Source organism: Epinephelus moara, chromosome 7, assembly GCF_006386435.1.
Source record: "Epinephelus moara isolate mb chromosome 7, YSFRI_EMoa_1.0, whole genome shotgun sequence".
Taxonomy (NCBI): Eukaryota; Metazoa; Chordata; class Actinopteri; order Perciformes; family Serranidae; genus Epinephelus; species Epinephelus moara.
Window position 1 is genome coordinate 39,473,002 of NC_065512.1, and position 25,082 is coordinate 39,498,083.

The 25,082-nt window shown below is 42.4% G+C and overlaps 2 protein-coding genes across 4 annotated transcripts in view; both read right to left on the reverse strand.

The window, feature by feature from the left end:
* The window catches only part of efnb2a (ephrin-B2a), a 32,172-nt gene extending 27,394 nt beyond the window's left edge, over window positions 1-4,778 (reverse strand). The window contains exons 1-2 of one of the 2 annotated variants that reach the window (XM_050048358.1): window positions 4,665-4,778; window positions 3,915-4,540 (exon numbers count right to left, since the gene is read on the reverse strand). In XM_050048358.1, the coding sequence (XP_049904315.1) occupies window positions 3,915-4,027 (113 nt within the window). In that variant the 5' untranslated portion in view covers window positions 4,028-4,540; window positions 4,665-4,778. Of the gene's footprint in view, window positions 1-3,914 lie in introns of both variants that reach the window. The other variant, XM_050048357.1, reaches the window with a different exon arrangement.
* A 4,200-nt stretch (window positions 4,779-8,978) lies between these two features.
* Window positions 8,979-24,780, reverse strand: arglu1a (arginine and glutamate rich 1a). Of its 2 annotated transcripts, none has more exons than XM_050048371.1 (4): window positions 24,201-24,775; window positions 14,497-14,722; window positions 11,431-11,514; window positions 8,979-10,632 (listed from the first exon to the last, which is right to left on the reverse strand). In XM_050048371.1, exons 1-4 carry the CDS (start codon window positions 24,530-24,532, stop codon window positions 10,468-10,470), a joined length of 807 nt encoding a protein of 268 aa, XP_049904328.1. In that variant the 5' UTR covers window positions 24,533-24,775; the 3' UTR covers window positions 8,979-10,467. The 2 variants fall into 2 exon arrangements, with proteins under 2 accessions (XP_049904328.1, XP_049904327.1); XM_050048370.1 differs by having other exon boundaries at window positions 10,475-10,632; window positions 11,431-11,726; window positions 24,201-24,780.
* Between the last annotated feature and the right edge of the window lie 302 nt (window positions 24,781-25,082).

Sequence of the window (25,082 nt, forward strand, 5' to 3'; positions counted from 1 at the left end):
CACACACACACACACACACACTCGCTCTCTCTCTCTCTAACCCCCTACATTCACAAAAGGACCCACAGAGGTGCCCCCGTCACTGCCCGGTCACAAAGGGCCTTTGGGCTTCTATGTAATCTCTTAATGAACTGCAGTGGAAGAGAGGGAGCGCTCCTTTTACATAAACCATGTAAAGCAGGCCTCTCTTTTGTTTCTCCCTCCCAACTACAAAATGGATTACCAGAAGAAGGAGTGTGTGTGTGTGTGTGTGTGTGTGTGTGTGTGTGTGTGTGTGTGTGTGTGTCTGTGTCTGTGTGTCTGTGTGTGTGTGTGTGTGTGTGTGTTGGGGAGATTGGGAGGATGAGGAGGGTTGGTGGGGTCATTCTCTCTTTTTAGGAGGTTCATGCATAAGGGCAGTAAAGAAGTAAAGCACAAAAAACAATGAGGTTCAATCGACACAGCCATGGGCCCTGGGGAGGGATTTTTTTTTCTGATAGATGCACACACTTTTGGTACACACACACACAGTGAGAGAGAGAGAGCCTAGCTGTTTCTTTATCCTCTCCCCCGGCCGACACACACAAAGGCATTAGACTGGCCCGCAGCATTCACATTTCTAACATTCATCCTTCCTTGAATAGTCAAAGAGGAGGACTAACACAAACTCAAAGAGAGACGCAGAGGCAGGGACAACTTGGGCTGTTGAGCATATTGCTGACCTGCTGCATAAAGATATTCACGCTTCGGGGTTCTCTGTTACCGAGGAGGAATAAGTGACACACAGGCATGAGGACTTTCAACAAGCTGTGAAAGGGGATAATACACTCACAGGAGAGTTATTTATCAGACATTAGCTGGGTGGAAAATGAGATGTACGCGTTCCATCCTGATCTCAAACTTTAACTAACTTGTCTGCTCTTCCTCATCCTTTGGTAATGAGTAATAAGGAGAATCAATAAGAAAAAAAAAGAAAGCTGAAGTCCTTTGTGTGAAATGACCCACATTTGTTCAGCCTGCATGAAACAGTTTACATTTGATTTTAGCCAGAGAACTTGAACTCCAAACTGAAGTTATTGTTCTCGCTCTGCTCCAAAAAGAGGCAGCTTACAAAGGGGCCTTTAGCCTAAAGAGAAAGAGGTTAGCGGTCACACAATGATATCACTCTCTGGCCTTTTACCTCTGAACTCCTCACCCAGACAGAACGCAAAGAATGCGCACATGCACGCACTAATTCCGCGGAATGCCCGCTGCATTTGTGGCAGCCCAAGACCTATACTTGCTCTGAGGGTGGACGTGCTCCTTTTTTTTTCTTTTTTTTCCCCACTCCTTTTCAAAATCAAAAGTGACGGGCCAAGTGAAATGACACACTCATTTGGGAGAGCCGTAGCTCCAAAATGGAGAAGGTTTCATGTTCTGGCTCTGTAAGAAAGACATTTTTAAAGAACAAAATGACTTGATGGGTGATCCCTATATAGAAACAAAGCTTCACTAGGAAGCAAGCAAACTGAACTACTATATATATACATATATATATATATATATATATATATATATATATATATAAATGTCTTGGTAGTGTTTATATTTGCTGTCACTTTGCATTGGTTTCAGACTAAAATAAGCATTTTGGGGTGCTTTGTCGTCACCATCTCTCAAATAAGACCAAATGGTCATCAAATGGAACTAAGAAAAAGAAAAAGCTATAGGCAGTGGCCTAAACGTAACTCAGTACATTTAGAACAGACACACAGTAGCACAGTGCCATTGGGGCTGCAATATAGGTGTGCAAAGTGTCGTTTGTGCGGCATCTGTTTTAAAACGAGGTAAAGGTATAAACGAGTGCGTCACTGGATCAAGTCAGGATTCTAACGCGTCGAACACAGATGGCCGTGGCAGTCAAGAGGCTAGAAGGCCAAGCATACTGCATATAGAAAACCAGAGCTCTGTTCCGCAGCAAATCCTCCACATCTACTGAGGTGCATGACACAAGAGGCAAACAAGGCCCGAGTGCGCACACCACAAGTTAATGTTCATGTCCAGCACTTAAAGGCCACGCAACAAAAGACACCTGTTAAACCATCATAACGTCTCCATTTTGTGTGTGTGTGTGTGTGTGTGTGTGTGTGTGTGTGTGTGTGTATGTGTGTGGGTGTGGGTGTGTGTGTGTGTGTGTGTGTGTGTGTGTGTTTGAGTGAGGATAGACAGGAGACAGAGAGGGAGAGGGGCTTTCTAGCTGCATCAGAGCCAAAAGCTGAATTATTGAGCGACTTGGAGTTCGGCCGTGACGAAACGGCCTCAAAGAGGGGCGCCCCCCGCCGGGCTGAGACCAGGGGTGTAGAGGGGGAGAAAGACACCTTTTTATTTGCAGAAAAGAGTTTAACCGCCTTTCTTGGCCTGTGGGAATATTTAGGAGGCAGATGGAGGGTGTAGATTATTTCAGATTGCTGAATGTGATATACAAAGAGGCAGGAAGACGGGTATTTGGATCTTCTGGGGCCCGTGTTTGTTCGCCTTATTTCCTGATAATCACCCACCAGTGGTCATAGCTAATACACTATTTTTGAAAGACATACACACAAGTGTACGGGACATCCTAGCATTCCCACTCCGCTGTTGTGACGCTTTTATCTCTGTGAGGAGCCAGAAATGGTTGTAAATGGTTGGAGCGGGGTTGTTAGGGCGCACAACTGTCCATTACAAGTTTTTGTCTCATCAACCATATTTTCAGTATAATCCGCCCTAAAATTGGGCCCATTGCTCAGTTAATTAGTTAATAATTTCCACACAAAGTGTTGGAAGCGCAGTAGAGCATCAGAGGCCCGGTGCGTCCCACAAGCTTCATGAAGCCTCCGCCTCGTCACGTTAAGCACAACAAGGATTCATTTCTCTTCCCTCTCTCATTAATATTATCTTCATTACGGAGGATAAAACAAATAACATCCAATATTTGATCCCGTTGAAACACAACTGCGAGAGAATAAACGGGCCTGCTAATGAGCTCAATACAGCTTCAAAGCAGCTCTGCTGTTCTTAATTGATTCGGACCTGTTATAGTCAGATATGAATTATAATGCGCCTTGACGAAGTTATTACTGACCGGGGAAGCGAAGCGTAAAGTTACCTCCAAAATAATTCGCTCCAAACAATCACAATAAGCCACAGATGTGACTAAATCCACAGAAATATGACAATAAACAACAAATTATACATGAACCACACAAACTACTGGGCTGTTTCCTTCTCGGGCGGGTTTAAGTGCATCATAACGCACGGCCGAGCGGGCCCTCGCCGTCCACTGCGCGTAAATATTCCCCAACGGCGACAAGACACACAGTAAATCTATCAGTTAAGCAGCAAAGCAATAAACACAGCTAAATGCAGTTTCCTCTATCTTGACAGGCGTTTTGGGTGATGGCTTCATCATTTTAGGCGTGTGGTTAACCCCCATACTCAGTAGGTAATACAAACCTAAACTCAGCTCAAAAATTGAGTTGAGATACAGAGCGAGTATAGATCGATTTAAGATTTGTACGGATCACGAAGGTTCTCTGGGAGAGGCACAATACAGATAACAAATAAACTGTATTGTAGAACAAAATCTTACTTTCGAGACGCGATTCCAACAGATCGCCTCGGCGTGTTGTCGTGGAAAAGGACTGCGAGAAAAACAGGCGATGATAAATTCAACATTTTTAATCACGCTACTCTGGGAGCTCTTTGTTCCACTCAATGTGTGCTGAATCCAAGATTTGTTTCTGTAAAACTGCCTTATATTAACTCGTGTTATTTAACGCATATAAACCACGGGTGGTAAGCAAGCAAACATTAAATTGTGTGATTTTTCAACGGAGTCTGGCATGAAAATGTCGCCACACGGGAGAGCGTACGGCACTACGGGGGCCAGTAATCAGCGCGGCTTGTGCTCCACTTACTTGGTATTTGTTGTGTTCCAGTAGATGGACTCCAGGATGAGCGCCCGGCACAAGTCCACTTTGAAGGCAATAAACAAAACTCCAAAATAATATCTCCACATAGAGTCCCCCATGGTTAGCCTGCGCGCCTCCGGTTGGGTGCACAATCTTTCTCAAAATAACCAAATATGTCCACAAAAATAAATCAGGGGACAAGCGCTCCAGAAAAGGCTGACCGCGGCAATTTCTTCACCTTATATCCCGATCCACTGGGGATGCGCATGGACCACAAACCGCGATCAGACGTACTAGAGCATCTCCAGATGGGAGACCTGCTCCAAAAACCAAAAGGCGCACGGCAGTAGTTCATTCAGCTTACAGTGGGTTTGTATTCTCCCCTGTTCAGAGCGCAGACTTCACCCCGCTGTAATACATCCCTCAGAGAGAAAAAGTGTTGGTGTCCGCTGTGGGCCGGGCGGCAGATGGAAATCAATACAAATATAAATCCCCCTGCGTTATAGTCCAGCAGTGCACGCCAAAAAATCCAGATCTGCAGCGGAGAAAAGGACAGTGATGGCTGGTGGTGGAATGGTGAGATATTCCCCTTTCAGCTGGTGGTGCTGCTGCTGGTGGTGGTGAGCAACAAACTGTGGGTGACAGCAGCAGAAAAATGAGAAGGGCGAAACAATGAGGTCGGATGGTCAAAATTAAGAAAATGATCAAATATGAGAATGAAAGAAATCAAAGGAGCTGGAATGGAAGTTCTCATACTATAGGTCCCCAACAAGTGCTGCGGCTGAATCCTACAGATCCGTCCCAAACGCCCCGCAGACAACGTAGGGATGATGCCTCTGCGCTGCTCCGAAACCTGGATGGAAAGTAACTGCAAGGGACCGCGACTGGGAATATTTGGTGGAGCTGGTTTTGCCCAGGCCCCGCCCCCCGCTGCCGCTGATTGGTCCCTCGGCGGGGAAGTCAATCGGAGCTCTGCTGTCAGTCAGCGAGGGCAACTGGTTCAGTACGGTGACTAGCGGTGAGCAAAATGGGGAAAAATTACAGCTGAATTCTTCTTTTGTCAGCAGGCAGGTAGATGACTTGAAAATGCATACATTTATTTTTTTCCAATTATAACAATAAAACTGTCACATGCCTGCCTGATATTACATAGGCTATTACAAATATATATAATTAGTCCAATAATAGGACACAAAATGACTATGAAGGGGAATTCCCCTACAATTAAAACACAATATGACACTCCTCACCTCTAAAGATCAGAGCGGCTTGACAAACAGCCCAGACTTCATGTAAATTAATCGCGTTTTTACTCCTCATAAAAGCCTTACAGCCCCCACACAACGAATAACGCGCACTTCTCGCGTGTTTATAGTTTCTTTGGATAGTCTCATAATGAAAACAACGAGAAAACATTTGTTCCCATAAGGCTCATAGACACGACTGTATTGAGCCACAGTGCTGCTGTATGTGTCTCCATTGAGAGCGCTTTATTGCACTTCAAGTTTTTCCGAAGGACACGAGCGCCCACTAGCGGAAAAATCGCTCCAGAGACAGCCGAGGAAAGACACAAACCATTAAATTATGTTTCATTTTACATCAAAATGAAATAAAAAAAAATCACACATTAGTGTTTTAATTTATAACAAATAAAATACACAATTATAGTACTCAAAACAGATATTATTTCTTAACACAAAGGTGTTTTTTTGTTTGTTTGTTTTTTTGTCTTTTACTGGAGGCTTTCCCCAGTGAACAAAAATATTCAGTAATTATCAGTTACATTATTGGACCTAGTATCGTGGTGTGTAACTGCTTCCCGAGCTATTATAACATTATTTTAACAAACATTAAAGTTCCTTCAAAGCCTAATTAAAATGACCCACACTCACACTTTAAGCAAACACTGAATATTTAGTGAATGACATATAATTTAACGCACACACACACACACACACACACACACACACACACACACACACACACCTCTGACAGTTTACAACTCCTCGAATGTAACGTGTGAAGTCTTGACACTTTTTAAGGACTTAATTCGATCAGGGCGTTTTCTTTCACTGTGGATTACGGCTGTTTGCTTAGTTGATAATCAAGCTGATATAACACCGGACAGATAATTGCAGAGTCCGATCCCACTGCTCTGTTTCCCCAGCCTGGAATAAACACAGAGAGGGGCACAGGCTTGCACCACAGACTGCATGTTTATTGCAGTAGCGTGAACGTTACATTAATTTAATTCAAAGACAGGTTAAAGCAAAGGCCAGCGAATGGATTAGATTAACAAGACTGACACGCGCGGTCTAGTGCGCACGGTCCTGCCCAACCTTTTTTTTAAATATTTAAGTGTTTCGGTTTCTTTACGCCTGGAGGAAAGATCCCCCAGATAGTTGCAGAATATTTTATTTATTTTATGATTTTACGATTTATAATGTGTAAGACGTTTTCAGACAGATGTGAATGTCCGGATGTTGAGACAAGTTGAGTTTTTGTTTTCTCCACCTGGTCATCTAAAAAAAGTTTTAAAGTTGATCTTAAAATGTATTTTTATTGTTTGTTTGTTTGTTTGTTTGTTTTCTTTCTCACCGTAAAATATTCCTAAAACATGCCTATTCTTGTACTCATGTAGAATGTCTGTGGCAAAAGGTTCCACTTTCTGAACTGCAAATTGTGATAACTCAAAATTAATTATTTTTAATGTCTTGTAAAGTTGGCTGATTGTGTCATAAATGTATTATTTGAGTGGGAAAAAGTGTGGATGACAGCGCAGAGGAAGTGTGGAGTTTCTTTATTTTTAAATGTCTTCCTTCCTGCCTCTGTGGGGCTGAAACAAGTCAGTCAACCCGCCGGGCAGTGATGGCTGTGGAGCGTCTCTCCCGGAGATCAGTCCGGCTGACACGACAACCGGGACACACACACACACACACACACACACACACACACACACACACACACACTGTGAATCTTTCACAATTACAGCAAAGTAGTTTGGACGGGACTTTATTGTTCCAACAATGTCAAAAGAAAGATTAAATGGAAATCTTCCTGCAGACAGACAGAATGAATAATTATTTAAAATCAGTGCAAAAAGTTTGAGAAGGTCTCAGTTTGCATTGAAAGTAAACTTAAAAGAACTTGAGCAATACACATAGTATTCATATTAAACAGCTCAAACTGATCTTCGACCAACAAAGGTAGCCTAAACGCACCCCCACCCCAAATAGCCTACCATTTAGAATTCTCTCTAAAACTGTTTCGAGGGGAAAAACGTTTTTCAGAGCCAGCTGTTTTTGTACCAACTACAATTCCTCCTTGTTATAATAATTGGACTTGTATGCAATGAGCTGCGCGGAGCTGACAGAGACCGGCAGGAGCGGGACAGGGAGCTCACAGGCCGCGGGACGGTGGAGCTGTTTCTTCCACGGTGTACCGGAGCGGGCTGGGCTGGGCACCGGAGGACCTCTCACCGATAATCAGACGGGTGTCGGGTGATGGACTACGTGGTGTATTTTCTAAACTGCAGACAACTTAACACGCGGGTCACAAATGTTGACATGAATCTAACTTCATGAGAGAGGTATAGAAATAATCAGCAATGTTGCTACTCTGTTCTAGGTAAACAAGTTAGTCTGGTGCCCCGAGTTTAATCAGCCAATAGGAACTGATCTTCACTTATCAGAGGAGAGAGGCGGCTGGGGTGTGACTTTGTTTTTTTACCCTTCCAAAGCTACAAATATTTTTCCTTGAACCTCCCTGAGTGACTGGCAGAGAATGTATGACCCTAGAGTTGAAAAAAGAAAACAGTTTTGACTGTTATTGTGCATGCTGGTAAGTTCTTGCACATGGTTAACTTTGGCCAAATTTTAAATGACATGCAGAATAATAATTTGATAATAATTTGATGAAATGTCAGTATGTAAAAAAGAAAAAAACATCTGAGCTTAAAATACTGTGTCCAAGAACCGTCAGAAATTTGAAAATCCAACGCTAATTTCTGTTTTACAGTTTCTGGCTATGATAAATAGTGTAATTTTGGCAATTCTAAAGAAAACATACCTTTGTTTTCTTTCAAATCTGCAAAAAATAAATACAACTATTAGGACAACTACAACCAAACAACCAATTTAAATTTGTATGCCCCTCCCCTAAGACAGAATAACCTCAAGAAATTATTTAGTATCCCCCCCCCCCCCCTTTTGCACCACACCCTCTGCCCTCATAAGCACAGAACAGTCCCTTACTTTAACAACTTCAGAATATTATTTACTTTCACAATTACACTTCAAGTGCAAAATGACATATTGACATATTTTTTAATTGCAAGACAAAATACAACACACTTTTAAAATAACTTGATTAGTTATGATTATGATTACAGCTGCTAATTACTATTTTGGATGGCAGTGTGTGGTTTAATCACATGTCAATATATGTTATACCAATGTCTTGGGGTAGAGTGATTCCCCAATATATAATTCCTCCCTTGATGAAATCCGTTTGTATTTGCACTGGCCATTTTAATAATGCAATAAACAGCAGAATGAGGCCGCGCCTGCTGAACTCACGGTCGGTTAGCAGTGATCTCAGTCTTTGTCACGTCAGCCTTCACTTTCTGGAAACAAACCAGCAGCTGCACAAGTCTCAAACTGGAGCTGCCAACTCATTAGACGCTATTATTACAGGGATTTGGTTAACTTGACATTGATGTATTGGTCCCGCACGGCCCAAGGGTAGAAAATGGATCGTAGTGTGCAATAACCCGCTGACAAAACCTAAGACGCTGCCAGAAATGCCATTAAAGTTTGTCATTGACCAGGTCAAATGACTTCTTATTTAAAACAATTGTGTGAAGTGACTTCAGTTTGAATTAAGGCCATGTCAGAGAGAAACTGAACTCATTTGGAAGAGCTTGAACCCTTGATGAAACCAATTTTAAGTAAAGTTAATCCTGGTAAACTGAGTTCAGATCGGTTTACTCTGCACTTATTTTTAGTTTAACCCTTGGTGAATAACTCGAGTGGCTTAAGATCATCACAGACACACACACACATCAGTGGAGGCATTCAATGGATTTATTGAACTGTCCAGTCCCTTGACAATTGGGGAAAATTACACGACAAATTCAAAATCCCACAACATAAAAAGTCATTATACCCACCTGAGGTCAGCTCGTCAGTCACAACCACATACTTTCGCATGCAGGCACACATGCACACACACTCGCTCATTCACTCATGCACACTCACACTGCTGCTGACCTCAAACCTTATCTTACCTGAACTTGTCCATCCTACACGAATCAAGACTTACCAAGTGAGGTGCCTTGCCAAGTTAATTTACTACAACAAAACTCAGGGACAGAACACCAACTGTGTGGTTGGGTGTTTTCATACCATTCACTGTTTTCACTTAAGAGTCTGATAAAACAAAACTCAAGTATTTACCATTACTGTCACTTTTTGTTTTCTAACTGTGGATCCAATTTATAACACAATCTTAACATAGGTAGGAGGAGGAGTGGGACTCAGCACATCACAGCAAGGCTAATAAAATTACATCATACATGAAAATGTCCACTCTCCTCCATTACCCACAGGCCCCATTGCTGTAGAAGAGACACATATTCTGCTGTAGGTTTGTGGTTCAGTCATGGGCAGCTTGGGAGTCGAAGCTGAGCTCCCCTGCACTGCAGTGACTTCAAATCTAACGCAAGCTTTACATTTCCTCTCAGGTCGACATGCTGCTGTCATTTAGGAAAAAAAATGATGGAGATGGCAGACAGAGCTGGAGCAGGAAAGAGAGATGCTGTGGATTTATATGGTGAATGCAGCTTATGGGCAAAGGAAGTAAGATAGGTGGAAGACACAAACCTGTCAGCTGGACGGGAAGTGAACTGTGCTTTTAAAGGCTTGGCTGTGATTTGTTACCACTGCGTCAGCCATTTTAGGAACCTTATTTTAAAAAAACAACCAAAAAAAAAAAAAAACAGGAAAACCACAGGCCAACTCCCAAGCTGCACACAAGCTTTTACAGTAGACTGAACTAGACAAAGTCACACATACTCTTCTATATCAGGGACTGGCATTCTATTGTTGTTTGCTGGCTGTGAAGACATGTAAGAAGAGCACAGGCGTACAGTTACTCGCTGTTACACCAGAGTTAAGACTTACAGGGCGAGGGACATGTTATAGCATTCTACATCAAAAGTTCAAGTTCCCTAAAAAATGAAAAAAAAACAAAACAAAAAAAAAACACAAACAAGTCATCTGTGCGGTGGGGATGAAGAAGGATGGAGGGAAGTAATCAGGTCCTTCAAGGTTGAATAGCTGCCTCCTCTTCAAGGCCGGGAAGGACAACATAGGCCTTTAACAGAGACGAGCAAGTTTACACACCAGGTTGCACCCCATTCCTCGGCCTTCCTTCAGCACTTCCAAAACGAAGCGAGCGTTTCACAGAGGAGGAGGGGGAGGGGGGTCGAATGATGAGGAGGGAGAGCTGGGTGGGGATGAAGGCAGGGTGTGATGTGTGGACGAAGGGGGAAGCAGTCTCATTCGGTGGCCTTGAGGGAGAAGGAGAGCTTGGGCCTGGACTTGCCCTTGCCGAGGATGATTTTCTGCTCCTCCTTCTGCTGCCTTTGACGGTCCTGCTCCAGCTTCATGCGTTCCTCATGAATCTTTCTCTGCTCCTCTACAATTCGCAACTGCTCCTCAGCCTGTCGGACATGAAAAGCAAGCAGGAACAATAAGGTCAGACAAGGACACAAAACTGTATTTTACAGGCCAAGTGCCCACAAACTGCTGACATCATCTTTATACCCCTGTAAGATCAAGTATCACACTGCCCACCTCACTTTTCTTTCTTCTTTTTTTTTTGGGGGGTGTGGCTGTCCAAATCAAGCCTGAATCAAATAAACACTGCTTTACAAATTAGTCAGACTAAAGCTTATACAGCCAGCAGGAAAGAAAAGCCACTGGATTTCTAACCAAGGCTGATAACCATCAATTCAAAGCCACTCCATAGAAGTGGTTCTTGCCAAAGGACTATTAAGTTATTTGGTCATGTTGTGGTGTGGTGTGGTGAAAGCCTTGAGGTCTCAATCAGTGAATCAGAGATTTGGAATTAAAGACACATAAGTGACATTAAAACCAGACATGACGTGTGTCGGTTTTTCTTACTGCTCGTAGAAGTGACATTATTTATCACTGGATGTGATCAGGAAACTTAAATTTCAAAACAAAAAACTAATTGGTAGGTATCGATATGATGCAAACATTAAAAGTGAATCAAGGAAGAAAACCCCATTCTTGTGTGGTTATGTTACAAAAACATTTCACATTTAAGTGTAAGTGCTGCGTTAAAAGGGAATTAATGTGCGCTTGTCATTTCGTATGTGATCAAGGCAACAAATTACAATTAAATGGAAAGTTATGCATTTGACTGAAATGGGACGAATATGTCCAGTAGCTGGCAGAAAAGCTGGCAGCTGTGCTGTTCACAGAGCAGGGCGTACCAGCTTGGCCTGAGCATCGGCGATCTTGCGGTTATTCTCCTCCAGGATTTTTTCCAGCTCCTCCCGCTTAGATTTTTCTTCCTCCTAGACGGGTGACACGGTGCCATGTTAGCGCACGAACAGGCTAGAGCCACAAAGCACTTTCTGTACATACATACACATGCTTTCCCTCTAATTGTCACACACGCTTGCCACCAGTACGCACACACGCACACACACAACTTACTCATTACACCACAGAGAAGTTTGTTTAGCCTCTCGCTCATGACCACACTGTGGCATTCTTTGCAGTCAGCCTGAATTGTTTTAAAAATACAAAGAGGGGGCAAAAAGCATAAAGAAACTGTGGGGGAAAAATGAACCCGCTAGTTTTTGTTCCCTCCCTCTACAGCCGTTAACACCCTCCTAGAAAAATTAAAAGCTAAGCCACACCTAGGGTATTATTGTGAAAGACATTAAAATTTAAACAAGAATTGAAAAAGGGGGAAACCCACTCATCACACTCATAAATAGAAGACAGATATAAATGACAGACAATACAATCTAGAGGAAAATACAATTGCTGATTTTTTTAACATCATTATAAGCAAGAGAAAAAAAGGATACAAATAAAGGAGGGAATAGTTTTGGCTCACCAATGCACGTATACCTACGCATTTTCCTTGCCTGTGTACCTACACAACTGGTGAAAGCATTCGGCATTTAACGGTTGAATATTTACTGTCTCGTCCGGACTGTGTGGCCCCTGCAGAGACAGAGAAGCGCTCCTGGGGTGGGTGGGTGGGTGGGTAGGTATGGGGGGGATTCTGCCATACCGCGCCGGCAGCATTCCTCTTTATAACTCTGATCTCTGTACTGCTTAGCCTGCAGCCACAGCTCCCATTCATTTTTAGTGTTTTTTTTTCCTTTCGTCTTTACAGTGGCTCAGTCCCCACTGAGACCATAGCAGAGTGAAGGAGAGTACAGTACAAAGTGGTGTCTGTGTGTGCTCAAGGAAGGACCGCACCATGGTACACTTACAGTACAGGACACAAGTCACAAGTGAGCTGAAAGGCTGCAGGCCAGCTCAGGTCAAGTGCTAGTTAGGAAGTTGGTAAGTTGTGTTTCCAAAATAAAAACAACACAAATGTATTTACAGATAACAATATCAATCTTAGCAGCAACCCTATAGGAGAAGCAAGTCATGAGTACAAAACACAGTACATTTGTTTTTCTAGGGAGAAAAAGCTTTTAACTGTATAAAATAAGGAATATTAGAAATATATTAACAGATCAAAGGTTAGACCAGAGATAGTTAACCTTGTCAAACAGGAAACAGGAAATGTAGTGGTCCATCTTTATGTATCCAAGAGCAGATGTTGTCAAACAGAAGATTCTCAAAACAAGGATTGTTAAAGAGAAAGTAAGGGGTGATAAAGAAAACCTGTACAGGACAAACTGTCTGTGAATTAAACAAATCTGATAAACATTTCTACACATCAAGTTTGATTTCAAATGTCAGTGTAACAGAGACAGAAAATCTCCACAAGAGTTACGACAGTGGGGGCACCTAGCTAAAGCTTCATCAGCTGAATGCTGTAGGGCTGACCTGGACCTTTTGGTTATTAAATGGCCTCGCTAGTTTTACCGGTCTCATCAATCAACAGTGTGTAAGATTGAGAGTGGGAGATTTAGAAAGAAAAGGGTGGTAGCATACAGACAGAGCAGAAGGCAGGAGAGGGGTGACGGACTAAGCCCACGTAGGTAAAGGAGGCATGCTCGGACTACATTTCTCACCCTATTAGTACCGAGCCACTGGCTGCTCCCTGTGCTAGTCAGGGTCACTAGGCTTGAGCTGGCTTTCTCATTCACAAAACAATACTGTAATGTAAACAAACCCCCTTTTCTTAATGAAGCCTTGGGAGGTGGTGCACAGGGGCTGTCAGACAGTTGCCTACCCTTACTCTTTAAAGAGTTCTAAGTAGTGCATAATAACAATTGTTAAAAAGTTGGGCTTATCAGAACTCAAACTACAGCCAGGTTAATCCCATGCATAAAAAAACTATACTTTTTCTAAAAAGTTGATATAAACTAGTTGTTAATTTTAGGAATTTGGGAAAAGTTTAGAAATGGCCAGTGATGAACAGAGGCGGTGAATGTAAACAGTAGTGTCATCTTAAAAAAGAGAGCTCTTTATTACATATATACACAAAGATGCTAGCAAATATGAAAAGTAAAAGATTGAGCCGAACCAGGGAAAAAAAAGAACAGAAAAGTGTTGTAACCCTGCCATGGCAAAACTCTCACTGGCAAGTTAGGAAATCCCTTCAAGATGCCAAAATTAATGGTGGCTGTAGTCACATTTCAACTTTCAAGTATGAAACAGGCAGTTGACATCCTTAAAGACTAAATTGCCGCTTCAGTTCCAGCTGTTAGGAATTCAAATTCCCATACTTTTAGCTTCTTGGTGCAAAATCTGTTAAGTGGCTGCGAGAAAATAAAGGATTTGAATTGCAGGAGATGTGACTGTGTGCACATTGTATACAGTTCCAATATTTTGATTAATTTGTGCCCTTGTGAGTAATGTGCACTTAAGTTCATGCACAAAGTTTCTCATCTCTCATATCTGAAATTGTAAGAAATGACCATATAAAGATTTACAGGGACTCTTAATGTTTAAAAAATCTGCCAAGTTTAACTTCGCTGCCACAACTTCATAGATAAAGAACTACAGGGATGACTTGATAAGTCAAGAGACTGTCAAACTGGCATCATTATTCTCTATATATTTTGTTTTGTATGCAGAAAAATCCTTGGCAAACCTCTATTACCATAAAATACAACCACTTAGACCACTTCCAGGCTCTGCATATACCCTCCCTGCAGTGAAACTTGTACCATGGCTAGATTATATTCTGAAAATTAAACTGGGAGGGGTGGGAGGTCCCTGCACCTCCACTGTCCCCACATCCCATACAAAGGCATCAGTCGGAGGAGGTGACTGGGAGGGAGATGGGAACAGGGGTTAAGGAGTTTTGTAACTATGTAGGGAAAGGAGGGGCTGCGTTCCAAACGACCGAGCGTTACCTCTCTGGCCTTCTGCGCCGCCAACTCTGCCTGTCGCTGTCTCTCCAGCTCCTCCAGCAACTGCCGCTCCATGATGCGCTTTGCCTCCTCAACACGCCGCAACACCTCCCGCTCGATCTCGTCCTTCCGCTTCTCCAGCTCCTCCTCCACCCGCTTAGCCACCAGCTCCTCCACTCGCCGTGCGGTCTCCTCTTCGATCAGCTTCTCCTCGATCTCCTGCTGCCGGCTGGAGGATGGAAGAGAGAAACAGATGAAAGTAGAAATAAGAGCAGACGTGCAGAGGGATGGTTTATGGGATATCTGGGATGAAACTGATCCCACACACTCTATTAAAACTTTATCCGCAATATTGTTTCTTCCTTCCTGTATTTAGCTCAATCAGTGGTCTCTGTCATAGTCATTTAAATTACATGGGGTGTCACTGCAATAAACATTTTTGACTTTGGTTGATAGTGAGTCCAGTGTAGTTTTTCCACTGGTTGGTACAGCATGCTTAAACTGTGTTGTCTTCGTGTACACGTTTTCACTGTGCGCTCACAGCTGGACAGACCACAGAGCCATAATATTGTGGGTCACTGTGGTCACTCCCCATTGAATGCGAGAGCACACGGTTAGGGTGCAGGAGCAGGGCCAGGCCAGATTTAAATAATTTCCCCTCGGGGATCAATAAAGTATTTCTGATTCTGATTCTGATTCTGATTTGTCCTTTTGACAAACAGATTGATTCAGTATGTGTGCTCATGCAAGAAACTGAACAGAAAGTGCAGTTTTTTAAAACTGTCAGGATATTTGGGCATCAGTGGATCTGCTGCTCCCAAGTAACACAGTTTTCCATTAAGGTTTGCTTCACTCCTGCATTTTTGTTCTTGCTTTCATCTTACAGTAACAGTCTAAATGCCTCTCGTCTCTTTTGCTGTGCTATCAAGGTCATTGTCAAGTCTGTCGCTGTATTACAGTGACTGCAAACTAAGAGTTTTGATTTTGCTGTAAATGTATACTGTTGTCTTTAGGGCTGCGCACTGAGACTTCAATCAGTAGTCAGAGGCGCCTCAGTCAGCTGAGGTTCTTCAAGTCCAGCAATCTTTTTTGTTTCTTTTTTACATCAGTGTGCAGTGTACTACTGGACCGGTGTCAGTCCCCAGATTTAGCTGCAGAAAAAGGGCTCTTCATTTTCATGCTGCTACAGGTAGCTGCGGACCCAGACCCAGGGTGAGTGTGAAATGCCTTTCACACTGCCTTTTCAAGGTAAGAATTTTACTGTGTTATGCCGCCTTGCCTTTCTGTAAAAAAAAAAAAAAGATATAATTGCAGAATGGAGGGACAGCGTTGTCTCGCCATTAAGCCAGGATCAGAGGTAGTAACAGTGCTTAAATGACCTCTATATAAGTGGGACAGCTGGCAGGACGGGACCATGGGCAGCCAAGGCGTGACATTTTGACGACTTGTTATGCCACACCACCATGGAAGATTTAGAAAGTAGCTTGTCACAGTTAGCAGCTAACTCAAAGAAGAACAGCCACCAAAAATGTCCCCAGTTGGGAAAACAATGAGGTCCGGGAGCTCCTTACCCTCCGAGCAGAGGACAAGATCAGCTGCCCCATAACAGAGACGGTAAATGATTATTATTGCCACGTTATGCCATTTTTATTATTTAGAAAGTGCTACTGATGCCTATGTTATATATTAAATTAGAGGCAGACACTGTTGTGATACATATCACAGCTGTCATGCCTCTTTTGCTTCTGCAATATCAGCATGCCGTCTAAAATCACATACTAGAGCAACATGATGCCACCGTGGTTTGGTTCTGTGTAAAAATGCAGAGGTGTAAATAGGGGACTTCATAGAGGCCCTATAGTGTGACCTCTGTGTAAAAAGGACTTGAGTGAGACATAGGCAGCTGCCTAGGAAGAAAGGCATTACCCAGTCAGACTCTTGATATAAAAGGTATCTTCTGCTCAGAAGTGATGAGCTTACAGCTCACAGAAACTTAATGCGATACAGTCTCTGGCTTTTGGTTGATATCTAGTACCAGCAAAAAATGCTGTTGCACATCTCTGATCCATTGTTAGCATAGTTGGCAAGCATTAGCTCAGAGGGCTAACTTGGTGTGTTTACTATGTTGCATGAATGTCACTGTAACCCTGAAAAACCCATCAAAGCCCATTCAAACTCGTAATCTCTATATGGAGAAAAGGAACCAAGTCAATTATTCATACTGAGCGGCCAAATCTGATTCGACTGACATTATTCTGAGTCAGGTAAAGCAGTGGTTGTCTTTCCTTGATGTCACACACACACAATTGTCAACTTGTTACACTATGTCTTCAGTCTGAAATAAGATTCATTGGTCTTTTTTTTTTTTTTAATTTCAAGAGAAACCGCTGTTTCATGTCACTTTGCCAGATGAATCAGTCAACTCAAACGCAGTAGAGTGGGCAGATTCAAAGGTCTAGACACAGGCAACTGTTGTCTCACAATGCAATCCAAAAACGAAGATATGAACACAAATGCAAAACATTAAAATAAAATGTGGATGGTGATGAGCTCCAAAAGTAGCCTTCTCACTGACACTGATTAGTGCAAGATTATATTGTTCCTGGAAACCTGTATAACAATTAGTACACAGCTTATACGTACTATACTTTTAGTGTATAGTATGAAATTCGACTTTTTTAGAGTTTGTTAAATGTTGAAAAGGGTGATATGATGAAAGAAGATGCAGTCACAATGAACTGGTGGATGAAAAGCTGCAGGGGAACAGTGCTTACTGCAGATTAGGAAAAGATACAAGAGAGTGCAGTGCTAAGGCTGCCATCCACAGTGCTATCTTGATGTCACGTAAGCTCCAACCTAAAACACATCATCATAAGTATGTAACATTTTTTACCAAGTCATTAACGTGTTAAGAATGAAACCACCCATGTTATGGCCAAATCACAGGTTGGCTACTTGCACAGTCCAGGGGTTCCAAGTGTGTGATTTGACTTACTGTACCACCTTTCTATACCCTGTCGGGATGAATGAGCCTGCAGCAGCAGAATGATGGTTTACTGCAGATGGAAGTCAATTGTCATTCTCTTTACTTACTGAAAATGCTTTTAAATTGTTTTTTTCCCTCCGCTCTGAACAGGAAGCTATTAGGAGTTGGGAGGCGTCTTGTCACATTGCTTCTGGCACAGCTGTAAACACACAACCTACCCTGCCTAGATCTGATTTCGTTCTGTCAGCCACTGGGAAACCAGAGACCATACCCAACCCAGGCCTGAGTCGCTGCTTATCTACCAACTCTCTGTGTCGTGATATTTACATCTGTATACCTGGTTAAGTGGCCCTGTGGCCATTAAGCAGTAAAAAAGAGCCACTCAGGAGGCCAGGGGTGGTGCAGCACCTCAGATCTCAGGTGTCTGCGTGCCTCTGGCTACCACACACACTTTCACAATAGTCGCTTCCCTGTCCAACAGATAGAACCTGCCAGCAGACAATAAACGGGCTGTGGGCATTATGTGTGGCAACCACTGCAGTGTTTTAAGATGCAGAGTAGTGACAGTGTTGCACTTTTATCAGCACCTCATGTAGCAGCAACTTCACTGCTGCAGCAGCTCTTCCAACCAATGATGCAGAGTCAGACACTTTAATGTTTTGATATGAGGAAGAGCACATTGCTGAAAGGCTAATCGACCAACTTAGATACTATAAGCATGGCTTCTTTTCACGCATTCAATATGTAAATTAGTTAAAGTGCCCACAAAATAGCTTGCATAGTCCTTTTTGATTCTGCATTAAGTTTGCTGCAAAAACAGGAAGCTAGGAAGCAACTTTTCGAAAGCCCTTTTTACACTGCCATATTTTCAGTGAATGCTGGGCCGTTTTGCCGGCAAGCTGCGAGCGTTTAGACACACACAGCCGGACTGGCGAGTTGATCTGAGGTGCCCAATTTTCCGCCTCGTAGGGTAGTCATATTGGCGGAAGCCTTTTAGTTTAAACAGACTGAGGCAGCCTTCCGCAACGGGAGGGGCTGTTGATGACTTGTGGGAGGAGCTGTTGATGACGCCACACGTGGATAAACAGGAAACAGCTGCTAGCAGGAATTAGCAAGCAGCTAGTAGCAAGAGGGAAACGCAAACCTGACAGACACTGTAAAGATGAGCAACTGAGGAGACAAGGAGTTGCGCAGCCTCCTTGCCCTCGCAAACAAAGAGGCCATTAACCGTCAGATGACAGGAATGGTGAAGAACGGGCCGACTTATGAGAGAATTGCCGAAGGACTGACCAGCCGCGGCTTCCCTCCCACGTCACTGTTTACATCACACGCTGAGCTACACGTTTTGTTACTTGCTCACGCCCCCCATTGCCCCGAAAAAGGCTAATTCTGTATAAACAAAAGTAAGAAGGCGGCATTTTGCCGTACTCCCCGATTTTGTTTTTATACTGCCAATGCTAAAAAAAGACTGATTGGGCTTTCCTGCAAATTTGCACAATTCCTATCTATAAAGGGCTGAAGATAGTGATTTACATTAACAGTAGCCAGTCTCATGACAGTTTAGTTGGGCTGAACGACTATGGTCAAAACAATAATCACCATGAGCATGATTTTTTTTGTCACAGTTGTTAATGGTTTTTGGGGACAAAATCATTTTATTGCACTTTCACATTTAAATTAACAAAGCACTGCTTTTACTTCCTTGTTGTGCCACATCTTTGCTAATGTACTAATCTTTGCATCAAAGTGAGACTTAAAATAAGGTTCTTCTTTACCTAAATTCAGTGCAGTGTAAGGATAGGCTATGTATCTGCTAGGGATGTAACGATTACCGATATTACGGTAAATTTCAGTTAATTTTTACACGTTAAGAATTACCGTTTATGTTTAAATTAATTGCATTATTGCGGTGGATTATCAGGATATGTAATAACAGCCTCATTCAAGTCTCGCGATGCAGACGCTGCGTGAATGCGTAGCATGTGTAAACACAAAGAATGAAAACATGGCGGAAGGTGGTGATAGCCGCACTCAGGACATTTTCCCCCCCAACTAAACGCACAAAGTCTGAGGTCTGGGCGTACTTTGGGTTTCTGAAGAATGCCGAGGGACAGCTGGTGGAGGACAACTATCCTGTGTGCAGAACATGCAGAAAGAAAGGTGCTGCGAAAGGGTAGCAATACTACAAATCTGCTGGCTCATCTCCGTGACCATCATCCACAGCTTTACAGCCAATGCAAGTTATGCTATGCAAACGTCAGTTATTGTGTGAGGGACTTCGGTTTTACTAAGATTGTCATAATGTGTAACTCTCGACGTATACGGGACATTTGAGCCGTATCTGTCCTCCTAAACGGCGACTAGGTTTTCCATTTTCGTTTAAGACACTTAGGAGCTAATACTAGCTGATTAGCTAATAGCCGTATTAGCAGCTATGTTGCTAACGTTAAGTGTTTCAAAACGAAACAGAGCTGAAAACACTGAGCGGACCCGACAGAATATAAACCGACGTAACGTAACGCTAATTGACATCAACTATGATTGAATCACTATGATTATGGTTATTGTATGGCGAGCTAGAATCGATATAGATGGCCAGTTATGCTTTCTTGACATAAGCTCAAGGAAACAACATAAAACGCCGCCGTGTTAACCTTTGACCGAGAGCATGCACTCCTTTTCTCATACAGGCAATCCTCTGACTCGCACACTTCTCATGTGTGAATTATTCTGTGTAATGATGACCATTGCCCTTAGGGTTTTTTTGGTTTCTCCTGCACATTTGTGATATCTATTCTATATATTGTATGTCTTTTGTTCTACTCTTGCATTGTTTTGTTTTATATATATTTTTCCTCTCATGCTAAGAAATAAATAATATATAAATTGCTAACATATTTTGCTGACTGTTAAAATGCACCAGACAAATAAGCTTTGCTCCTGCAATGTGTTTACATATTTTGTTAATTTAAAATAAAATTTTCTGTTGCTGTGCCAATCCCTTGCCCCTTTAATGTTAAAGTTTCATTTAAATATAAGATTTTGGCTGTTAACATTTTAGTATGATAAGGAAGTTACAAGATTTAGTGAAGTTATTTCAATGTATCTATTTTTTGGACATTTTACAGCGCCTAAAAAAATATCGCAATATTATCGTTTACCGTGATAATTTGGTCACTATAATCGAGATATCAAATTTTCCATATCGTTACATCCCTAGTATCTGCCACTGTCTTTTTTTCTCTGCAGTGTTTCCACCATGGATGTCTGATGTCTTGTCGCTGGATGAGGACGGGGGTTAAGTGACGTAACATTAACAAATGAACAGAATAATGAATAGTAGAATAAGTATCACTGTATATCTATGGATGATATTCTTCTTGGCTTTCATACATTTATCATTCTGCAGATTGTAGAGGTTTTATTACTGGTTTCACAAGTTGCCTTGTGGCGCAAATCCAAGTGTCGAGCACTCCTTGCACATGATTTGTTCTCTTCTAAATACAAAATACTTCTTAACAACAGATGATGATGGATGGTTTTCATCAGTCGGGAAAGTTTTTCACAGGCTGCCGCTGCAGAGTGCAGAGCTCTTCAAAAGTGAAGTTGTTAGTTTAGGAAGCGCTTGATTTAATATGCAGCAGAATTTTCTACGAGCGGAGCACTCATTTGAAACATCAATATTGCAGACTATCATATATTATCTAAATGTGGGAAGCCAAAATTGTGATCATATTCAATTAACCATACAGCCCTAGAATTTAGCCATAGATGGAGTTTACCACCCACTTTGGGCTGCATACGCAAACAACCCAATTCAGAGAAGACCAGACCCCCATGCAATGGGGCTGTTACCAGCCTCATCCCATCCACAGGCTGAGTGTCGCTCAGAAGGACTGAGGCACCTAACTGACACCGGGCAAGCGGTCTTCCATACACCACATTTCCCCCAAATCAATATATTAATTAATGTACCCCAGCATTATCAACAATCTTTTTATTGTTCTTCAAGAAAATTAACTATGTACAATTTTTTGTCATTGCATAATGCTGTATGGGTGACGATTACATTTTCACAGATTAATCGGCAGCGCTCGGAATTGGGCCGGTTTTCAAGCCGGTCAGTCTAAAATATGCCAATTTAAAACGCTGGTCAAATTCCCGGCGCACCGCATGATTGACATTGTGTAACATCAGCAGCACACACACATGCACATGTGCAACTCACGGCTTGGGCAATGTGAAGAAGGGGGCCTCAGGGACACACTGGTTTGGGTAGGACAACTATGGAGTAAATGATTCCGGCCAGAGAATCAGGTTTGAGAGGATACTTTAATTTTCAATGCAGGAGGTTCACAACAAATGTAGGCTTGTGAATCAAACACACTTGTGAAAAAGATAACGGGGCATGAAATTTTACTGTTTAACAATAAACTCCACTGTTAAAAATAACATCAGTGCACTGAAACAGTAAACTTCATTGGGGATTTAATAATTATAAATTATCCCGCGCATCTTTTTTTGCATGATGGTCTCTAAAACACAAAGTTTTCATATCGGTGCATATTGGCCAACATAAACGCTGATAATGATATATCTGTGATAAACCAATAACCATAGATATATATAATCATAGATGACTCATTCCTGTGGCTACTGTGCGTCAACGTTGCCACCATCTTGGGGAGGTCACTGCCGGCTGGCTAATACTGTTGTGTATGGGGATAAGTCTTCAGCAAACTTGGCGTGCTCACTCAAAAGTCTCAAAGTGTAATTGGGTGCCAGTCCAATATATTACAACAAAGCAGAAAAACCTCCCAGCACTCACTAATAAGTATAATACTTATACTTTAATATAGTGGATTGCACAGCAGCAGTCGAATGGACGCGTTTCAGCTCATAGCCGTCCTCAGCGTTAGGAAATGGCCACTTTAGATTGAAAATACAGACAGTACTTACTCACCCTCATGCCGACAAGAAGTCCAGTGTAGTTTTTAATCCACAAAACTATCGGAGGATAACAGCTAGCCGGAATAACAGCTACACTTGAAATGCACGGAACCCATATTTTGAAAATGTAATAAAACTCCACTAACGCATTTCAAAAACATCAGAACGGCTCATCTGTCGTAATCCAAGTGCCTTGAAGCCGCGGCATGCAACATTGACTTGAAAAGACATAATTTACTCCACTTTTATAGCACAATTTCTCACTGCCCTGCAGGCTTGCTGTGTTTACATGGCAACTCGCGCGAGACTCTAGAATTAGTACCACAACTAGCCATCAGCTAGTCTCGCGCAAGTTGCCATATAAACACAGCACTCCTAGCTGTTATCCTCCGATACCCCAAACAGGTTTTGTGGATTAAAAACTACACTGGACTTCTTGCCGGCATGAGGGTGAGTAAGTACTGTCTGTATTTTCATTCTAAAGTGGCCATTTCCTAACGCTGAGGACGGCTATGAGCTGAAACGCGTCTGTTTGACTGCTGCTGTGCAATTCACTATATTAAAAAAATATTATGCTTATTAGTGAGTGGTGTCTGGTTTTTCTGCTTTGTTGTAATATTTTGGACCGGCACCCAATTACGCTTTGAGACATTTGAGTGAGCACGCCAAGTTTGCTGAAGACTTATCCCCGTACACAACAGTACGAGCCAGCTGGCAGTGACCTCCCCAAGATGGCGACGACGTTGACGCATCGCTGAAACGGACTGAAGCAGTCAACGAGGTATCTACTGTATATGATATCTATGCCAATAACGGCCAACAGATCGATCAGTCAGATCGGTCAGGCTCTAGTTTTCATTAGGAAATATGATGACTACAATGTAATTTTGTTGTATGTGCCCCTCCTTCTGTAAGACTGCTTCCAACTGTTATTTCCATACTAATTTATGTATTGATCTAATATTCAACATCTACTAACTACCTTATGGAAAAGTTAAGGATAGAGGGTAAGGAGCTTAAGAGTGCTTATTTAATCAGACAAGCACCCAGAACATACTCAGAGTACAATTTATGGCATGATTTTCTATTTTATTTATTTTGCTGACGCCTTACACCGTTAGGTATAGTTGCTCAATATATGACGTACACAACTGTGGCTGTTGTGAATTATCATCTGATCAGAGCCAGTGGTTGACACACAACACAGCACTAAGCTTAATGCATTAGCCTACATTAAGGACCAGTGACCTGTCTTGGTATCTGCTGCATTGACAATGCAGTCAGTGACAGTCAATGACAATAGCAGATGGGCATGAACTGCAGGGATGATTACTTTGTTTTTAGATTTTAATGACTCTAAACAACAAACTGATCACTCCCTCTTCACAAATGCGAAATCTTTGACATTACGAATCATTATCTGAGTAAAAAATACAATATCATTTCAGTAGTCTTAAAATCCCAAATGGTCTCACAATTAAACTAACGTTACAACTAAAGGTAAACGAGCTGAAACGATGAGCTGGCCCCTGCGGTGCAGCCGTCTGCTCTGACAGGGATAATAGTCTTCCTGTGTAACGTTAGCCGGGGCCTAGTAGAGCCTAGCTAACGTTAGCATGCTTTGGCGGCTAGCTTGCTTGTGCAAGAGCTAACGCTACCTATACAACTAAATGTAGTTAGCCTAGCATTTAGCTCAGCATATATTACGGTTCAATACGGGCAACGTTATGTAACGTTGTAAGTGCCGAGTCTCTTATTAAAATATACTTACATCTTCCTTTGCCGTTCCATTTCTACCCGTCTTTCTTCTTCCTCCTTCCTCTGCTTCTCGTCCAGAGCATTTCTCTTGCTCAGCGTCCTGCCGAAGATGTCGATGCGCTCCGGCGGCGAGGCTGCTCTGTCTCTGCGGGACGAGGCTGTGGTGGACCGGGAACGAGAACGAGATTCTCTGCGACGGCTCCTTTTCGATTCTCGGGACTTGGACCGCTTCTTTGACCTCTCCCTGTCTCTGGACCGCGACCGAGACCGGCTCCGTTTCTTGCTGTGCTTGCTGCTTTTGGAGTGTTTTGACCGGGATGAGCTGCGGCTCCGAGATCGGCCCATGTTGACCACCTCAACCAGTATAGCGCTTGCACCAAACTACTGAGTCTTATGTCTGATCTGTGGGCAATATCTGGACTTCTGTTCCACCTGGTCTTCTGTAAACTTATTATTTACAATAACTGACCAAAAAGAACTGCTTCAATGATTCTATTTTGGAGAAATAATCATCTAAATCAGGTTGTTATTTTGTCCTACTAACTCTCTACAAAGAAAGATGGCGGCTTGTCGAGTAAGTACTTTCCCAGCAGGCACCGCGGCTTTCGGTATTTTCCGGTGACCTTCGGTATTACCCGGTCAGACCTTCTTGCAGTCCCAAGACTGGAGCCGTGAGTGAAATACACAGCCCCCAAACTACTTTCTCAAGTGAAACAACATTGGAAAATATTAATTATATAATATATGGGGCTGCATGTGTTTATGTTCAACTGTAACGTGTACATATTAGGATTTCATTTGAAAATTATAATAATTATGTTAATTATTATTATTATTATTATTATTATTAACTGGAATGTATTTTAGGCCAAAGAGTTTTACACACATTTGCCCA

Bases quoted from the DNA above. Each gene is read 5' to 3' on its own strand.
- arglu1a (XM_050048370.1), bottom strand. From the start codon at position 24,532: ATGGGCCGATCTCGGAGCCGCAGCTCATCCCGGTCAAAACACTCCAAA. The intron at 14,723-24,200 runs GTAAGTATATTT...TCCATCCTCCAG, and splicing joins ATGGAACGGCAAAGGAAGAT to CCGGCAGCAGGAGATCGAGG. The intron at 11,727-14,496 runs GTAACGCTCGGT...AAAACAATTCAG, and splicing joins CGGCGCAGAAGGCCAGAGAG to GCTGACTGCAAAGAATGCCA.